Source organism: Manis javanica, chromosome 11 (assembly GCF_040802235.1).
Source record: "Manis javanica isolate MJ-LG chromosome 11, MJ_LKY, whole genome shotgun sequence".
Classification (NCBI taxonomy): domain Eukaryota; kingdom Metazoa; phylum Chordata; class Mammalia; order Pholidota; family Manidae; genus Manis; species Manis javanica.
Genome location: NC_133166.1, coordinates 113,901,796 through 113,916,229, shown reverse-complemented (window position 1 = coordinate 113,916,229; position 14,434 = coordinate 113,901,796). Strand labels below are relative to the sequence as shown.

General features: G+C 38.6%; 1 protein-coding gene across 7 annotated transcripts in view; it reads left to right on the top strand.

The window, feature by feature from the left end:
• Window positions 1–14,434, top strand: part of KMT5B (lysine methyltransferase 5B) — a 57,276-nt gene that overhangs the window by 22,304 nt on the left and 20,538 nt on the right. For 5 of the 7 annotated variants that reach the window (XM_017674170.3, XM_037002425.2, XM_037002422.2 and 2 more), the window contains exons 2-4: window positions 1,557–1,792; window positions 7,909–8,056; window positions 11,653–11,721. In XM_017674170.3, the coding sequence (XP_017529659.2) occupies window positions 1,633–1,792; window positions 7,909–8,056; window positions 11,653–11,721 (377 nt within the window). In that variant the 5' untranslated portion in view covers window positions 1,557–1,632. Of the gene's footprint in view, window positions 1–1,556; window positions 1,793–2,198; window positions 2,251–7,908; window positions 8,057–11,652; window positions 11,722–14,434 lie in introns of those variants that run through there. The other 2 variants (XM_037002426.2, XM_037002427.2) reach the window with 2 other exon arrangements.

Below are 14,434 nucleotides of genomic sequence, written 5' to 3'. Positions count from 1 at the left end.
AAAGACAGGCTGTTTTACCCCAGTCAGGGGAGAAAGAGTGCCAGGGGCATTCACTGCCTTTTTTGCAAGCAAAGAAATGCCTTATGTTTCAGAAGTTCCTGCTCGAGTTGCACGCCTTTTCTTCTAAGTATTAATGTAGGATATCTGATCATCAATAGGAGGTCTTAGATTTAATTTGATAATGTAATAATTGAAAAATCTGTAGCATATAACTGATGTGTCAGTGGTTTTACTTGCCCTTTCCTGTTACTTAAGTAGCAGCATTTTTCTGAGTTTAAATGACGTTGATACGAATTGAATTTTAAAAGTGATGGAACCAGGAGAAAAATACATTAGAGAACAGTTTTAAAGGTAATCCTTATTATGGATCAGTTACTTTTTACCTTTTTACCTAAGCATGTCACCAGTACACACATTTTATCCCACTGTGAATTCAAACCAAATTCCTGTGACATGAAAGAGACATGAGGTCAAGTGAAAATTGTTTTATATTTGTTGGGTATTATTGAAGGCATGTTCAGGTATACATTTCTGGGAGTTCTTCAAAATAATTTACATTTGCACTTTTCTCTGTGTTTGAGAAAAATAAGGGGAATTGACCCTGGTCTGGTGTGGTGAGACGCCTTGGGCCCCAGCTGGCCTCTCATGGTTCTTCTGCAGGCTGACTCTGTGGTGTCGGGCACTTTGCCTCAGTCCAACTGCAAACTGAAGGAGTTGTGCTGGGATCTGGAAGCCCCTGTAGCTTTAAAGTTCTGTTTTTGCCCTTTCTTATCCTAGAGCCTTTTTGGTCTGCCTTATATGCTAAAACGTGAATCCATTATGAGGTGATGCCACAGGCATCCTTTTCCTCATTTCGTTACCAGCAAATGTAATGTATTATACCGTCACTTCCAAAGGTCCTTATAAATTACAAGCGCCCCTCATTATCCAAATCCAGTTACCAAATTCTGCTAATTAAAATTCCAATGGTGAGGGATACCTCTGTATTAGCAAATACAACCTCTGAATTTGTGTTGCATCCTGAAGGAGTGCTAGCACGGGCCTTTCATGATGGACAATACTTGGACATTTGAATACCTTGAACATTGACTTCAGACAACAAAAAGATGTAACAAAGCTGTTGGGGACAAAGCTTAACTTAGATGCCTTTTCTTAAGCTTTCCTCATAAGCGGTGACTTCCTAGCAGGTTGCTCACAGAATGTTACCAGAATGTGTACGTTGACAACGCAGATTACTGAGCTATTACCGAAATGCCAGCATAATAAGGAGCAAAGATGATGCTTATCGGTGACTGAAAGGTAAATATTTGTTAGCACTTACTGTTTACCAGTCACTATTTGAAGCACAAACAATGAGCAAGACAGAATGTGTCCCTCTGCAGAGTCTGGGAGCACTGCAGACCGTGGCATGACAGGGATGGCTGGGAGCACTAAGAGAGTCTCTGACGAGTGGAAACTGTTACTGCCTTGTATCCTTCTTAAGGGTCTGTGTGGCATGGTCTTTTATGTATTTACCTCCCCGTTTTGTTTTGTTTTTTATGTTTTGTTTCTGTTAGGAGAGGACGTTGAAATTATTCTCTAAGCTATTTGAAGAGAGTGACTAAATGCACCTGGGTCAGGCTGTCTGTGGGTATGAAGTGGTTGGGAGAATCCAAGAACATGGTGGTGAATGGCAGGAGAAGTGGAGGCAAGTTGTCTAATGACGAGCAGCAGAATCAATCAAAGTTACAGCACACGGGAAAGGACACAGTGAAGGCTGGCAAAAACGCGGTCGAGAGGAGGTCGAGCAGATGTATGTACATGCTTATTAACTCACTCTTCATTGTGATACGGGCGGTAATTCTTTCCAGTTGGTAATGTGTATTTTCTCTCGTTTCCAAAGCAATTTTTTATGTTTTTACAACTAACAGTATAGTTTTTTTACTCTTTAAAAGTTACATCATTTTTTATTCTTATCCAACATGTACAACTGAAATTTAATGCTTAATAGAATAACTTCAGTCATGCTTTTATATCCGTAACTTTAAATTACACTTTGTAGAATTTACACCTGAATAATTAATGTGTTCTATATGAAAAATTAAGGTGTTGCTACTGAATTTCTTGCAAGTTCAAACTGTATTTTTTATATTTGATTAAGTATAAGCATATATTTCTTTGAAAATGTATAATAAAATCAACTCTAATTTACCTTATAGTGGCATTGAGGGCAGCTTCGCAGATTGTTGCCATTTCTTCTTTTTATATAGGGTAAGCAGTCATTTATCCTGACAGTGAAGTACTGTTATAATCAGTTACTTTTTTACCTAAGTACCTCTTGGTGAGAATAGGCTACTCTTTTTGAGAGTTCAGGAAAATAGATTTGATATGTTTCATAGTTCTTTTAGAAGGGGTAAAATGCCCCAGGATAAATGTAAACCTAAGCAGGCATTTTATGTGAAGATTGTCCAAAAGTGTATGGCTGTGTTGAGGAGGATAGCTTTTTCTCTTACTTTCCCTGAGGTTAATTTAGGTTACAGAACAGCCTGTTATCTTTAGAATCAGCCTACTCCCAGTAGATTGGGAGTAGCCTGGGGTTTGCTACTGTTTCAGATAGACTGCACCAGCTGTGTTTCATTTCCTTCTTACCTTTTAGGGGTTTATGCTGTTCATTGGCTGCCCTTAACCTTTCCATGTAAGATCAGGTCACTGTTTTTAGAAAAAGGCAGCAATCTGCTTGGGATAGGAATAGGAAGAGAGAGCCCAAGACTGAGTGGATTCTCCAGTGTGTGGACACTCCTCACCCCGTGGCTTGTGATGGGAACCTGAAGGAATTGAAGAACATAGTGACTTTAGCAGTGATATTGGCTCTGGTTTGTAAATTAGGCATCTTTTAAGTTTTGGTTTTGTTTTTGCAAATTGCTGTTGGTCTCCTTTTGTGCCTCATAGTGCAAAAGGTCTTAATTAGTTAAATTGTTGGAGATACATAAGATTTTAGAAATTGATCCATTACATGGGCTACACTTTGTCTAGTATAGACAGATTTGGAGGGATAGGTTGGAAAAACCCAAAGAGTGTGAACATGGACAGCATCACTTTGAATGTTATTGAGCAAGAATTGTGCAAAAAGAGGCCAGTGGTGAATAGAAACAAAGCAATTCTTAGATAAACTGCAACAACTCACTTAACATCAGAACTACAAAATATGTGAGGCAGAAACTCAGCAATATTGAAGGGAGAAATAGACAGTTGAGCAATAATTTGGAGACTTCTGTGCCCCACTTCCGGTAGCAGGTAGACCAGTGAGGCAGAGGATGAACAAGGAAAGACCAACAAGCCATACTGTAAATGAGCCCCCCCCGAGCCGCCATCTGTGGAGCACTCCACCCAACAGCAGAATGCGCTCTTTTCAAATGTACATGAAACATTCTTCAGGATAGACCACAGGCTAGGCCACATAGCAAGCCTCAAGAAATTTAAGAGGATTGAAATCATACAGTGTGTGTTATCTAACCACAATGGAGTAAAATTAGAAATTAATAATAGAAATTTGGGAAATCCACAAGTAAGTGGAAATTAAACAACACATTTCTAAACAACCAGTGGTTAAAGAAGAAATCAAAGGGTAAATGAAAAAATACTTTGAGATGATTGAAAATGAAGATACAACATAACAAAACAGGATGTAGCTAAGGCAATGCCTAGAGGGAAATTTATGGTTGTGAACACCTGTGTTAAGAAACATCTCAATCAGTAACCTAACTTACTTTAAAACACCAGAAAAAGAAAGTAAACTAAAGCCCAAGCAAACAGGAGGAGGGAAATAATACAGTGGAAATTAAGAAAATAGAGAATTGAAAGGCAATAGAGAAAACCAGTAAAGCTGAAACTTGATTCTTTGAAAAGATCAACAAAACTGGCAAAGCTTCAAGCAAAATGGACCAAGAAAAAGACTCAAGAATCTGGAGGGAAGAGGAGGCAGCACTGTGCCTCGCAGGAGCGAAAGGGCAGTGACGGCGCGGTGGGCGGCTGCGTGCCCACAGCTTAGACGGCTTAGAGGGAACGAACAGATTCCTGGAGGTGACTCTTCAAAACTGTTTCAAGAAGAAATACAAAATCTGAATGAATCTATAAAAAGCAAAGAGATTGCATTAGTCATTTAAAAAAAATACTACCTACAGAGAAAAATCACAGATCCAGATGGCTTAATTGGTGAACACCGGTAATATTTGAAGAAGAATTAATACCAATTCTTCAAAGACTGTTTCAAACAATTAGGAAGGGAACACTTCCTGATTCATTAGATGAGGCCAGTAACTTCCTGCTAGTAAAGACATCACAAGAAAACTACAGACCAGTGTATTTAATAACTACGGATATAAAAATCCTCAACAAAATACTAGCAAACCAAATCCAGCAACAAATGAAAAGGATTTGATGGCATGACCACAAGGTTGGTTTAACATCTGAAAATCAATTAATGTAATATACTTTATCAATAGCATGAAGGATAAAAACCATATAATCATCTCAATAGAAAAAGCATTTGACAAAATCCAATACCCTTTCAGGATAAAAACATTCAAAAACGTAGAAATAAAAGGAAATTCTTCAACCTGATAAAGGATATCTACTAAAAACCCACAGCTAATGTCATATTTATGGTGAAAGACTGAATGGTTCTCCCCTGATATCAGGAACAAGACAAGAACGTCTGTCTTCAACACTTCTCTCCAGCATTGTACTAGAGGTTGTTGCCACAGAAGTTAGGCAAGAAAATGAACTAAAAGATGTCCAGATGAGAAAGGAAGAAGTAAGATCTCTATCTGCAGATGATGTAATTGTATATATAGGAAATGCAAAGGAATCCACTAAAAAAATTGTTAGAACTAATAACAGAGTTCTGCAAGCTTGCAGGATATAAGATCAGTATGCAAAAATTGGTTGTACTTTTATACTTTTGAAATGAACAAACTGATGCCAGGGTTCTTGTTTGCGTAGTTGAAGAATGAACTTAGCAAACACCCAAGGTAGGAGAGCCGGGGAGAGGCTTTTGAGAGATACAGTGAGAGGACAGAGCTTCTGGCTCACACCAGGAGGGGACAAGAGAGCCCATGGTCGCACGTTCTCTAGGGGATTTATAGGCTGTTGAGAGAGAAAGGGCTAGGGATGCGGACTCACTGAATGGTCCCCAAATGTTTATCTTTGAAGAGACACTAAGTTTCTTATCAGTCTTCTGGGTTATTTTGCAGAGTTTACACAAGAAATTTACTGCTCCGATTCTTTCCCAGAATAGCAGCTTCTTGGTTTAGGAGCACATTATTCAAGACTGTCTGTCCTGCTCCCAAGGTGGGCTGGGTTGTCTGTTATGTTAAGAAACCTATTTTTTGTTTTTGGGTTTTAAAATGCAATCTTATCTTTAAGATGGAATCTTTCTTGTTTTTACTATGTTGTTTACAGCTGGGCTTGCTTGCTATATTAATTGCCCAGGTTCTATATGACTTGATTAGGGGCTGGAGGAGGAAAAGCAGCATCTGGGCAAAGTTGAAGAAGATAAGCCAGGCCTTTTCGCGGGCTAAAGTAAATTTTACAATAGCCTCATTTAATTGACACAATGAAGACATGGGCTATGCTGAGGTATTTTCTTATCTAGGGGATGTTCAAACATTCCAGGCCAAGTTACTCCTGGCTTTTTAGTTTTAACTAATCTCACTGAAGAATGCTTATATTCCTAGTTTGAAATTTTACTTTAATTCTCTAAACTTTACTCAATTGTTTAATACAGAGTTTTGGTAGGGGTCTTTTTTTGGAGGCCCTCACCCTACTTTGACTACACCTACAATCCCTGTCTCAAAATTGGAACTTTCTTCACTGTATGTAAAAATTTAATTCAAAATGGATCGAAGACCTAAATTGAAAACTAAAATTTATAAAACCCCTAGGAGAAAATATAAACATACATTTTCACAACTTTGGATTAGGCAGTGGTTTCTTAGATAGAATGCTAAAGTCACAGAGAACAATAGAAAAAAGATAAATTGAAGTTCATCAAAGTTGCAAACTTTTGTTCTTTAAGGATTACCATCAAGAATGTGAAGAGACAGCTCACAGATTGGGAGAAAGTATTTTCAAGTCACATCTCATAAAAGGATATATTTTTATATTTAATTCTTAAAAGTCAACAACAAAAGACAAACTCCAGCTTAAAAATGGGAAAGGATCCGAATAGACATTTATCTAGAGGCATGCAAATGCTAATACATGAAAAGATGCTCAGAATCATTAGTCATCAGGGAAATGCAAATCAAACCCACAGGATACCACTTCGCAACCACTAGGATGTCTACAATCAAAAAGGACAGGTAGTAACAAATGTTAGTGATGATGTGAAGAATTTAAAACCGCTGTACACTGCTGCTACTGAGAATGTAAAATGGTTCAGCCATTTTGGAAAACAGTCTCGCAGTTCCTCAAAAGGTTAAACTGAGTAACCATGTGACCCAGCAGTTCACTCCTAGGTACATAACTAAGAGAATTGAAAACACATATACAACCAAAACTCATACATGGATGTTCATAGAAATATTAATCACAAAAGCCAAAAAATGGAAACAGCCTAAATGTTTTAACTGATGAATGAATAAGCAAAATGCAGTAAGTCCATACAGTGGAATAAATTATTTGGCCATAATGAATGAAATACTGATGCAAGGTACAACATGAATGAACCTATAAAACATTATTCTGAGTGAATGAAACGTCACAAAAGACCACATACTGTATATTCATTTATATGAAGTTTTCAGGCCAGGCAAATCCACAGAGACAGAAAGTAGATTAGTGTTGCCAGAGGCTGAATGGGAGGGAGACATGAACAGTGGCTGATGATGAGTATGGGGTTTCTTTTGGGGGTGATGAAAATGTTCCAAAATTGTGATGGTTACACAATCCTGGGAATGTGTTAAAAACCACTGAATTGTACACTTTAAGTTGTGAATTAGCATGGCATGTGATTTAGATTTCAATAAAACTGTTACAGAAAATATAATGACTTTGATAGCTTTTCACATACCTGCATGTAATAATTGGATTGCAAAACATAACTTCCATGTACATGTTTATTGTGTCTCTGGAAAGAGCAGGTGAAAAGAAGGCTGCACCTCACACTGTACTCACGCCTCTTCATTTCGGGACACCTACGTTACAGTTTGCTGGCATCCTTTCAATTGCACTGCTGACTCCATGAAAAGACAGTGACATATTCATCAAACTCCATCCATCTTTACATTGCTTTTCTTCCACAGTTACACCCAGTTACTTTAATTACATATTTCAGTTACTTCCCTATTTTTATCCATTCATGCAAAATCTGTTTCAAGCAGGTTAGAAATAGGTCTGTGATGTTCTCTCTACTTTTTTCCCGCTTTTATGACCTAGCTCTGTAATCCTAGGCAAGTTTCTTACCCACGGGGCTCAGTTACCAGCAAAGTGGAAATAATAATAGTCACTCAGGTGCCGGAAAGCAGGAAGCTGCAGTTAACTCCTCAGGACTCCGTCTGGCCCTTCCTGCGGAGTATCCTGTGTTCCCCTGTGGCCCGTCTGTAATGGCCCTTTGTGCTCTCATGCTGCAGTGATAAACATCCACCCATCCCATTTCTGACCTTGGATGGGTGAGAAGGCATCTGGAGTCAGAGATTCTCACAGCTGCTGCCCAGACCGTGTTTTCAGGAAACCTGATAATATTATTTGCTAACCAAAATACTTTCAATAATTGGATTAGTTTATTGCATTTGGTTTTCTTATGTAGAAGGTACTCAATTCTTACTAAAATCTATTGAAATAATTTTACTCCTTAATTGCTTAACTGCTGTTTAAGGTAGATTTAAGTGGCTTCAATTTGAGTTACGTTCTTTCTTTTTCATTTCACAGGTAATGGTAATTCCGGATTCGAGGGACAGAGTCGATATGTGCCATCTTCTGGAATGTCCGCCAAGGAGCTCTGTGAAAATGATGACCTAGCAACCAGTTTGGTTCTTGATCCCTATTTAGGTTTTCAAACACACAAAATGAATACTAGGTAATTTCAAGTCTTTATCCTGAGTAGGACAGATGATGATGCTGAATTTAAGGAAAATAAATGGCTAATTTTACTTTGACAAAAATTTCAAATGGCATTAAAGGAAAATTCTTTGTTATAGAGCAGCTTTCTATATGTGAGCCAGAAAAACAGCAGGAGCTTCTGGGGTCCTTGTCAGTTCCGGTTCTGAGTTCTTATTTTACCTCAGGATATTTCTGTTAAAATATAAGCTGGAGGAGCATCTTCCTATTCTGTTTTAAATGTTGATGATAATTATCTTAGCTGAAAGGAAAATCTTATAAGCATTCTGTGAAATCTTGATAAAGTATATGATTTTTTTCCTATTTAATCAGGTTAAAGCAGGTTTTTTTTCATTATTTTATTACAGACTTTTATTTTAAATAATTGCCACTGTATATAGGGAGTTTTGCCATCATGTTTAATCTTGGAGATTCAGGTAATCACTATTGGTAAGAGTGAATATTTTTAAAGACGTGTGTTTACATTCAGTATTCAGTTAAGAAAATAGATGTGGAAGTGCTTTGTTGAGCCTCAAATGCCATCTGTATAAAACACTATCGTTTTGCTCTTGAAATCTGTCATCCTTTACATTTCTTTATTCTGATTCTCTTAAACATCATCTCTCCCTCCAAAAAAGGCTCTTTGACAATATCGTGATTACCACCAAACACTTAAGTCATAGGTGTACAACTCTTTATCTCTTAACTTGCCTGGCAGAGGGTTTTCAGGTTGGGGGCAGAAGAAGCCTGGCAGCAGGGACGTAGTATGTAGAGCAAGTCCCAGGCTGCTGGGCGCTCTCTCGTCACCCACACCAGCACTGCGCTCCACAGCCTCCCTGTCGGTTGCAACCCTAGAGGGACTTGCTCATGGGGGGATGGTCGCCAGTAGTTGGTTTGGGAGGTAGGAATTAGTAAGTAAAGGTAATTAGAAGAAGTCCTTGTGTCCTTTTACTCCCTTTTAATTATATACCTTGCTAGAATTAAAATACTGTGTGATTCATGTATCAGTTACATTCTAAATCCAGAAAGAAGTAATCCAGGTAAAAAAGTGCCTTTGGTATTTTCATGTAATTTGCCATCATATATCTTTACTTATTAAAATAAAGTGAAAAATTGAAACAGACTTGAAAGGTTATTTATAGTCCCTACTGTCAGAGGGGTAAATATTTAAATTTTCTAAATAAGCATATGGGTAATTGTTCTATGGAAAATAAACAGGATTGGATACCCTAGTTTCCAGCTAAAATGTAGTTTGCACTATTTTAAGTCCATTCCCCTTTTTTCCCAGTGAATGTGAGAGACCAGCACTTGCTCTCCTCCTGGAGGATCCTGGTGGTGTTTAAGGGCTCCTTTAGCCACCTTCCTTTTCTTTTCTTTTCTTTTTTTTTTTCTCTCTCTCTTTCTCTCTCAGTGAGTAAAACGTAAATCAGTGTTTCCCCTAGCAGCCTGGCAGTGGCGTTCAAGATATTGCTACAAAGGCTTGGAGTTGTGACCTGGAGTCACCAAGAAAGAGTTAATTGTATATGAATTATGCTTCATTAGAATTACAATACAAGTTGTGGTGGCTTAGGAAAAAACTCCCATGTATTCAAAAACCCCATTCTTTGTTTCAAAGGATAAATGGTTATCTGTTACTGGCTTCAGCAATAGGAAGTAACTCATATTTTCTATAAAAATCGTTCGTGACAACTGCTTCTCATAATTTACATGTGAGGCACTTAGAGAATCTTGTTAAGATGCATCTGTGGGCTGGGACCTGAGACTCTCCTCTGACAATCTCTGGACTACATAGAAGGCCCTAAGTTATGTGGCCTGCTGAGCGTCACTGCGATGCACTGAGTGAATAAAAAGTTGCTTGTAAGTGGTTTCCTAGGACTCACTTAAAAACGTGCAAATTCACCTAAAATGTAGATTTTAGGATTACCAAACAAATACTAAAACTCAAGACCTTTCTACATCCAAGTACCCCTAAATTAAAAGGCATCCAGTACCTGAAATTCCTTAAGAATACAAATGGAAGAATCTAAAAATAAAACTGGTTAAACATGCAGAACAAAACATTTGTGCATATTTGTCAGTGCAGCATTCAATTCTAGTCACCCAGTCCCTGAGTTGCCCTGGATTTTGGGGGTTACCTCCTGTCCCCTGGTGCGGCCGGTGTGGTTTTGCAGTGGTGCTGGCCCGTAGGTGGCTGGAGTACCTGGAGCTGCACCCGCCCTGCGCTCACCTTTCCTGGAAGCTTTGCCCAGGAGGCATTTTAACAGACTCTCCTGCAACTGGCTTATGGGTGATACACAGAAATTTGGTGAATAAAGCTTCTTAATCTTAGCAAAATGTACATATTTTCCTTTAATCTTAGTGGACTTAATTTGAAAGAAACTATCCCTTCTAAGCCTTCGTCTTTTGAGCGAGAATCTGCCAGAAGGTTGCCTTACATCATTTTCAGACATATCTATCATTTTCTAGAAAATACGAAAAAATCTGTAGTGCTTTATTTGAATAACTGTAATCATTTCTTAAATTATTAGCTTATAGACTTTGCTGCCTTTGGGGTGCAAGAGAAGTGACTGGGAGGTGTGATTGGAGCTTGGGTTTTAATTCTCCAACTTCCTGTTACTTGTTTAAGTGGTTGCTTTCTTATGTTTGTACATCTGTGATTCGATTGTCATTTTTTCGTTTCTGCTTTTTATGCCCTTTTCCTCCCTTCTGTTCCTTTCATTGTACCATCAGGAGCAGTGTCCATAAATAGTAGATGTTTACTGATTTGAGTATTACCTAAACTGGCTATATTATGAATGCTGATGTTTTAATTTTGATAAATCCCTATACTTACTAACAAGTCAGAGTTGAAGCATGAATATCTAGAAACAGTATAAACAAATACTTAGATTTAGTTGACTTTTGTCTATTATAAAGCTTAAAGTCTTCCTTTTAAATCACAGAATAGAGTTGTTAGTAATACCACTGATGTTTTAAAGAGCAAATGGGGAGGTGGGTATTGTCAAGCAGGAATGGATGCTTTGAGTAATGCCCCCTTGTTTAGGCTGCATGATCCTGAGATTTCAGAGTATCCTGAGGAGGAGGGGAGACTTGAATGAGCAGTGAGCCGAGCAGGAAATAATATAAAGAAATGAGAAGACTCATCTCAGGGCACTTTTTCTTTGGGACTCTTGACTTACCTAAACTTCAGCCTGTGTAGTCCTTATTCATCCTTCCACTGCTGTAGCCATCTTATTTTGGTTTATTTTTTTATGCATTTGAATATTCATATCCACTGTTGGATATGAATTTATAAAATCACTTGAAGTATCTCTTCAGTTAAGTGCTTGACTGGAAAGCCTAAGTTTATAGACGTTCTAACTTAATATAATCAGGGGTAAAATGACACATGGGAAGGGAAGAATTTTAGTGTCCTTGCTTTTCTTATCCTGAGTCCACCCACAACTTCATAAACTTCTTGAATATCACAGTGTTTTGAGGATTTCTGCTATAACTGATATTGTAAGTCTGTATAGAAATTAAAAGTACAAATTATACAAAGAGTTTTTTATTGTTGTTGTTTTTGCATTTATGTAGCGCCTTTCCTTCGAGGAGCTCAAGGCATTTTTCAAAATCTGACAGTTTTCCTCACAACAACCCTGTGAGGTAGGTAGAGTGCATTACAAGCAATAATAAGATGCCAACTAACCTGTTTCATTCAGCCTTTATAATGTTCTTTTGTGTTAAGTAATTGGAGGTGTCAGCATAAACATGATTTTTAGAACATTTTGCAAACCTTTTAAAATAGTTTGGTCTTAGAGCTATATTTGAAAAACCACTTGTACTCCATAAAAGGGTAATTTTAAGAGAAATCACTCATCGAAAGATCAGGGGTCACTCCATGGGATTAGCTGGGCCGTGATTGCAGGACTCAGCCAGGTATGTTTCTGGTTGTTGTTTATTTCAGGTCAAGAAGGAATGAAGAGCTGTGGTTCTAGCATGACTCCTCTCAGCAACTGCAAATACCAGTTTGCAGCTAAACTCCTGTGAAGAGGGAGATGTGTTCACAATGTTGCCTCATGGTTTTCTTATTTTATATCTTAAATATTTGAGCATTTTTCTCTCTCTTCCTCTCTCCTCCCCCTGCTCCCTTTTTTCTGTTCCCCTCCCCTTCCCCCTCCCTCCAGTCAGCTCTTGATTACATGGTCATGGAAGGGCACAGTAGTACAGCTAATACAAACCTACAGCTTTCCTTCATTGCCACAGTGGTCTCTTGGGTTTGGAAACAGGAAAACCAAATAGCAAGAAAACCTGGGAAGTCAGTCTCTGGAAAGAGTGGGGAACAGGTGTGTGGGAGTGTAAATTCATGTTTTTTCCTGCCCTTTTTAATGATCAACAATTTAAATGACATTTTTTTTCTTATATAGCTATTGGTCAGGGTGTGGGAGGGGAAAAAGAAGTGTTTGGTTTATTTAAAGTCATAAATTTTGTATTCAAGAGGGAGACTAGGCATGTTGATTTGGAAATGCCAAGTACCTGTTTCTCCCGCCTCCCTTGCCACCCCTCCCCACCCTGGATACTAAGTTTGAAAATACGTCTTTGTGTCCACCTCTCTCACTGTACTGTCAGCGCGTCAGCCGTTGCCGACTCTGGCTGGGCTCCCTGCTAGTGCTCGACGGCAAACACAAGTCAAATCCTATTCCGATCGTGAAACAGCACGAGGGGGGGGCCCTCAGAATCCAGATAAGAGCAGGACCAAGGAAGGCCTGGGTACTAGTCCCAGTCCTTCCATTAATTAGCCCTTGTTGGACCTTATTTTCCTCATTTATGAAACAAGAGGGCTTTAGATAACTTAAATTTTCTTCTAGCTGTAATGTGAGCATAGCTTTGTTCCTTCCGTGTGGGAGATGTAGAATGACTGGCTGAGGGGAAGGCAGAAGGTATTTTTCTACTCAGTAGTAGAAAATTAATTTTTTCTAAGGTCCTCAGTGCCTTTTCCTCTGGCCCTAATAGTTGTAATACTTTTATATTATTTAAATAATTTCTTTTTCCCCTGCAGTATTTGTTATAATGGGATTTGACTTGAACTGTTAGCCAAGTGATTTTGATGTACTTCGATAGGATTATCGAAAACACTGTCTGCTCCCCTTCCGCGCGCGCCTAGAACCATTTCATTCCTCCTCTGCCTCACTGCCATTTCACACCTGTAGCGGCCGGCCTGTGACCGTGAGTGTGGACAGTAAATTTTAAGTGAAATGGAAGTTCTTGCTAGTGGGTAGCAAGGGACAGTTTCAGGGGGTTTGTGTTTAAGGCAGTAGTGGTCAGGTAAAAAAACAAAAGTCAGCGAAGGAAACATGGAAGGCAGAATATTACTAAATCAAGAGTTGATTGTTTTGTATGGGTCTTAGCATATAAATTGTTTGGCATTGTGAGCAGAGTTCAGGATGAACAAATAAAACAGGATAGTTGAAAAACGTTTTTAGATGGGAAGCAGCATGTTTCAGAGTGGCGAGCTCGCATAACGTCTGTCAGGAGTAGCTAGTGGCCATTTCAGGTCTGTTATTTTTCTGTCATTGTAAGAGCTTTAGGTGAATCTAGCCCTGATTTTAACTTGCTTTCTAATGTGTCAAGCCATGCAGTTTTTATAAAATAGTGTCACCATTGGTTAATTCCACATTAAAGATTGATTGGCTCTTCTGTCATTGGTAGCCCTGCCACTTAACATCATGGATTATGCATCATATTTGCTCAGAGTGAACTGTTGCTTTTCTGTTCACTGCATAAAACGTGTTAACTGTTTCCTGCCATTTCACATATTGTATTGCTTAAAGTGGTATGTCTTAGCTAATGGCTGCTTGATTGTTTTATCTGTCCTTCGTATAACCCCCTAAGTGTAGGGTTACAGCAAGATGAGTTTAGAGTTTAGATTGGGTTTTTCTAAGAAATTCTCCAAGTGATGGACAAAATCACTTGCGATGGCTACAAGTAGGTAGTTTTATATTACAGTTCTGTGGAAGTTTGGATACTTAAACGCTATTCTGCAGATGTTTAGATTATTTTAGTGGTGGCTCTCTGACACCATATTCTGACATCCTCGTTACTGACATTCTGAATTGTTTAAACAACTTGCACTCATTGGTTTGCTAATTGATTGAAATGGAAAATAAAATAAGGCTTTGTCCATTTCTTCATATGGTATCTCTAGAATGTGTAGTTCTGCCTAAGAGCACTAAGAGCTTAATAAAGTCTTAAGCTGGTAAGTTCCTAGAGGTGTCAGCATGCATGAAAATAGCTGAAGTCCTCGAGAGATCCTGTCCAGGTCTGTGTCGCACCTATGCAGGACCTCATCTCTTCCCTCTTCCTCGTTCGAGCATTTCTT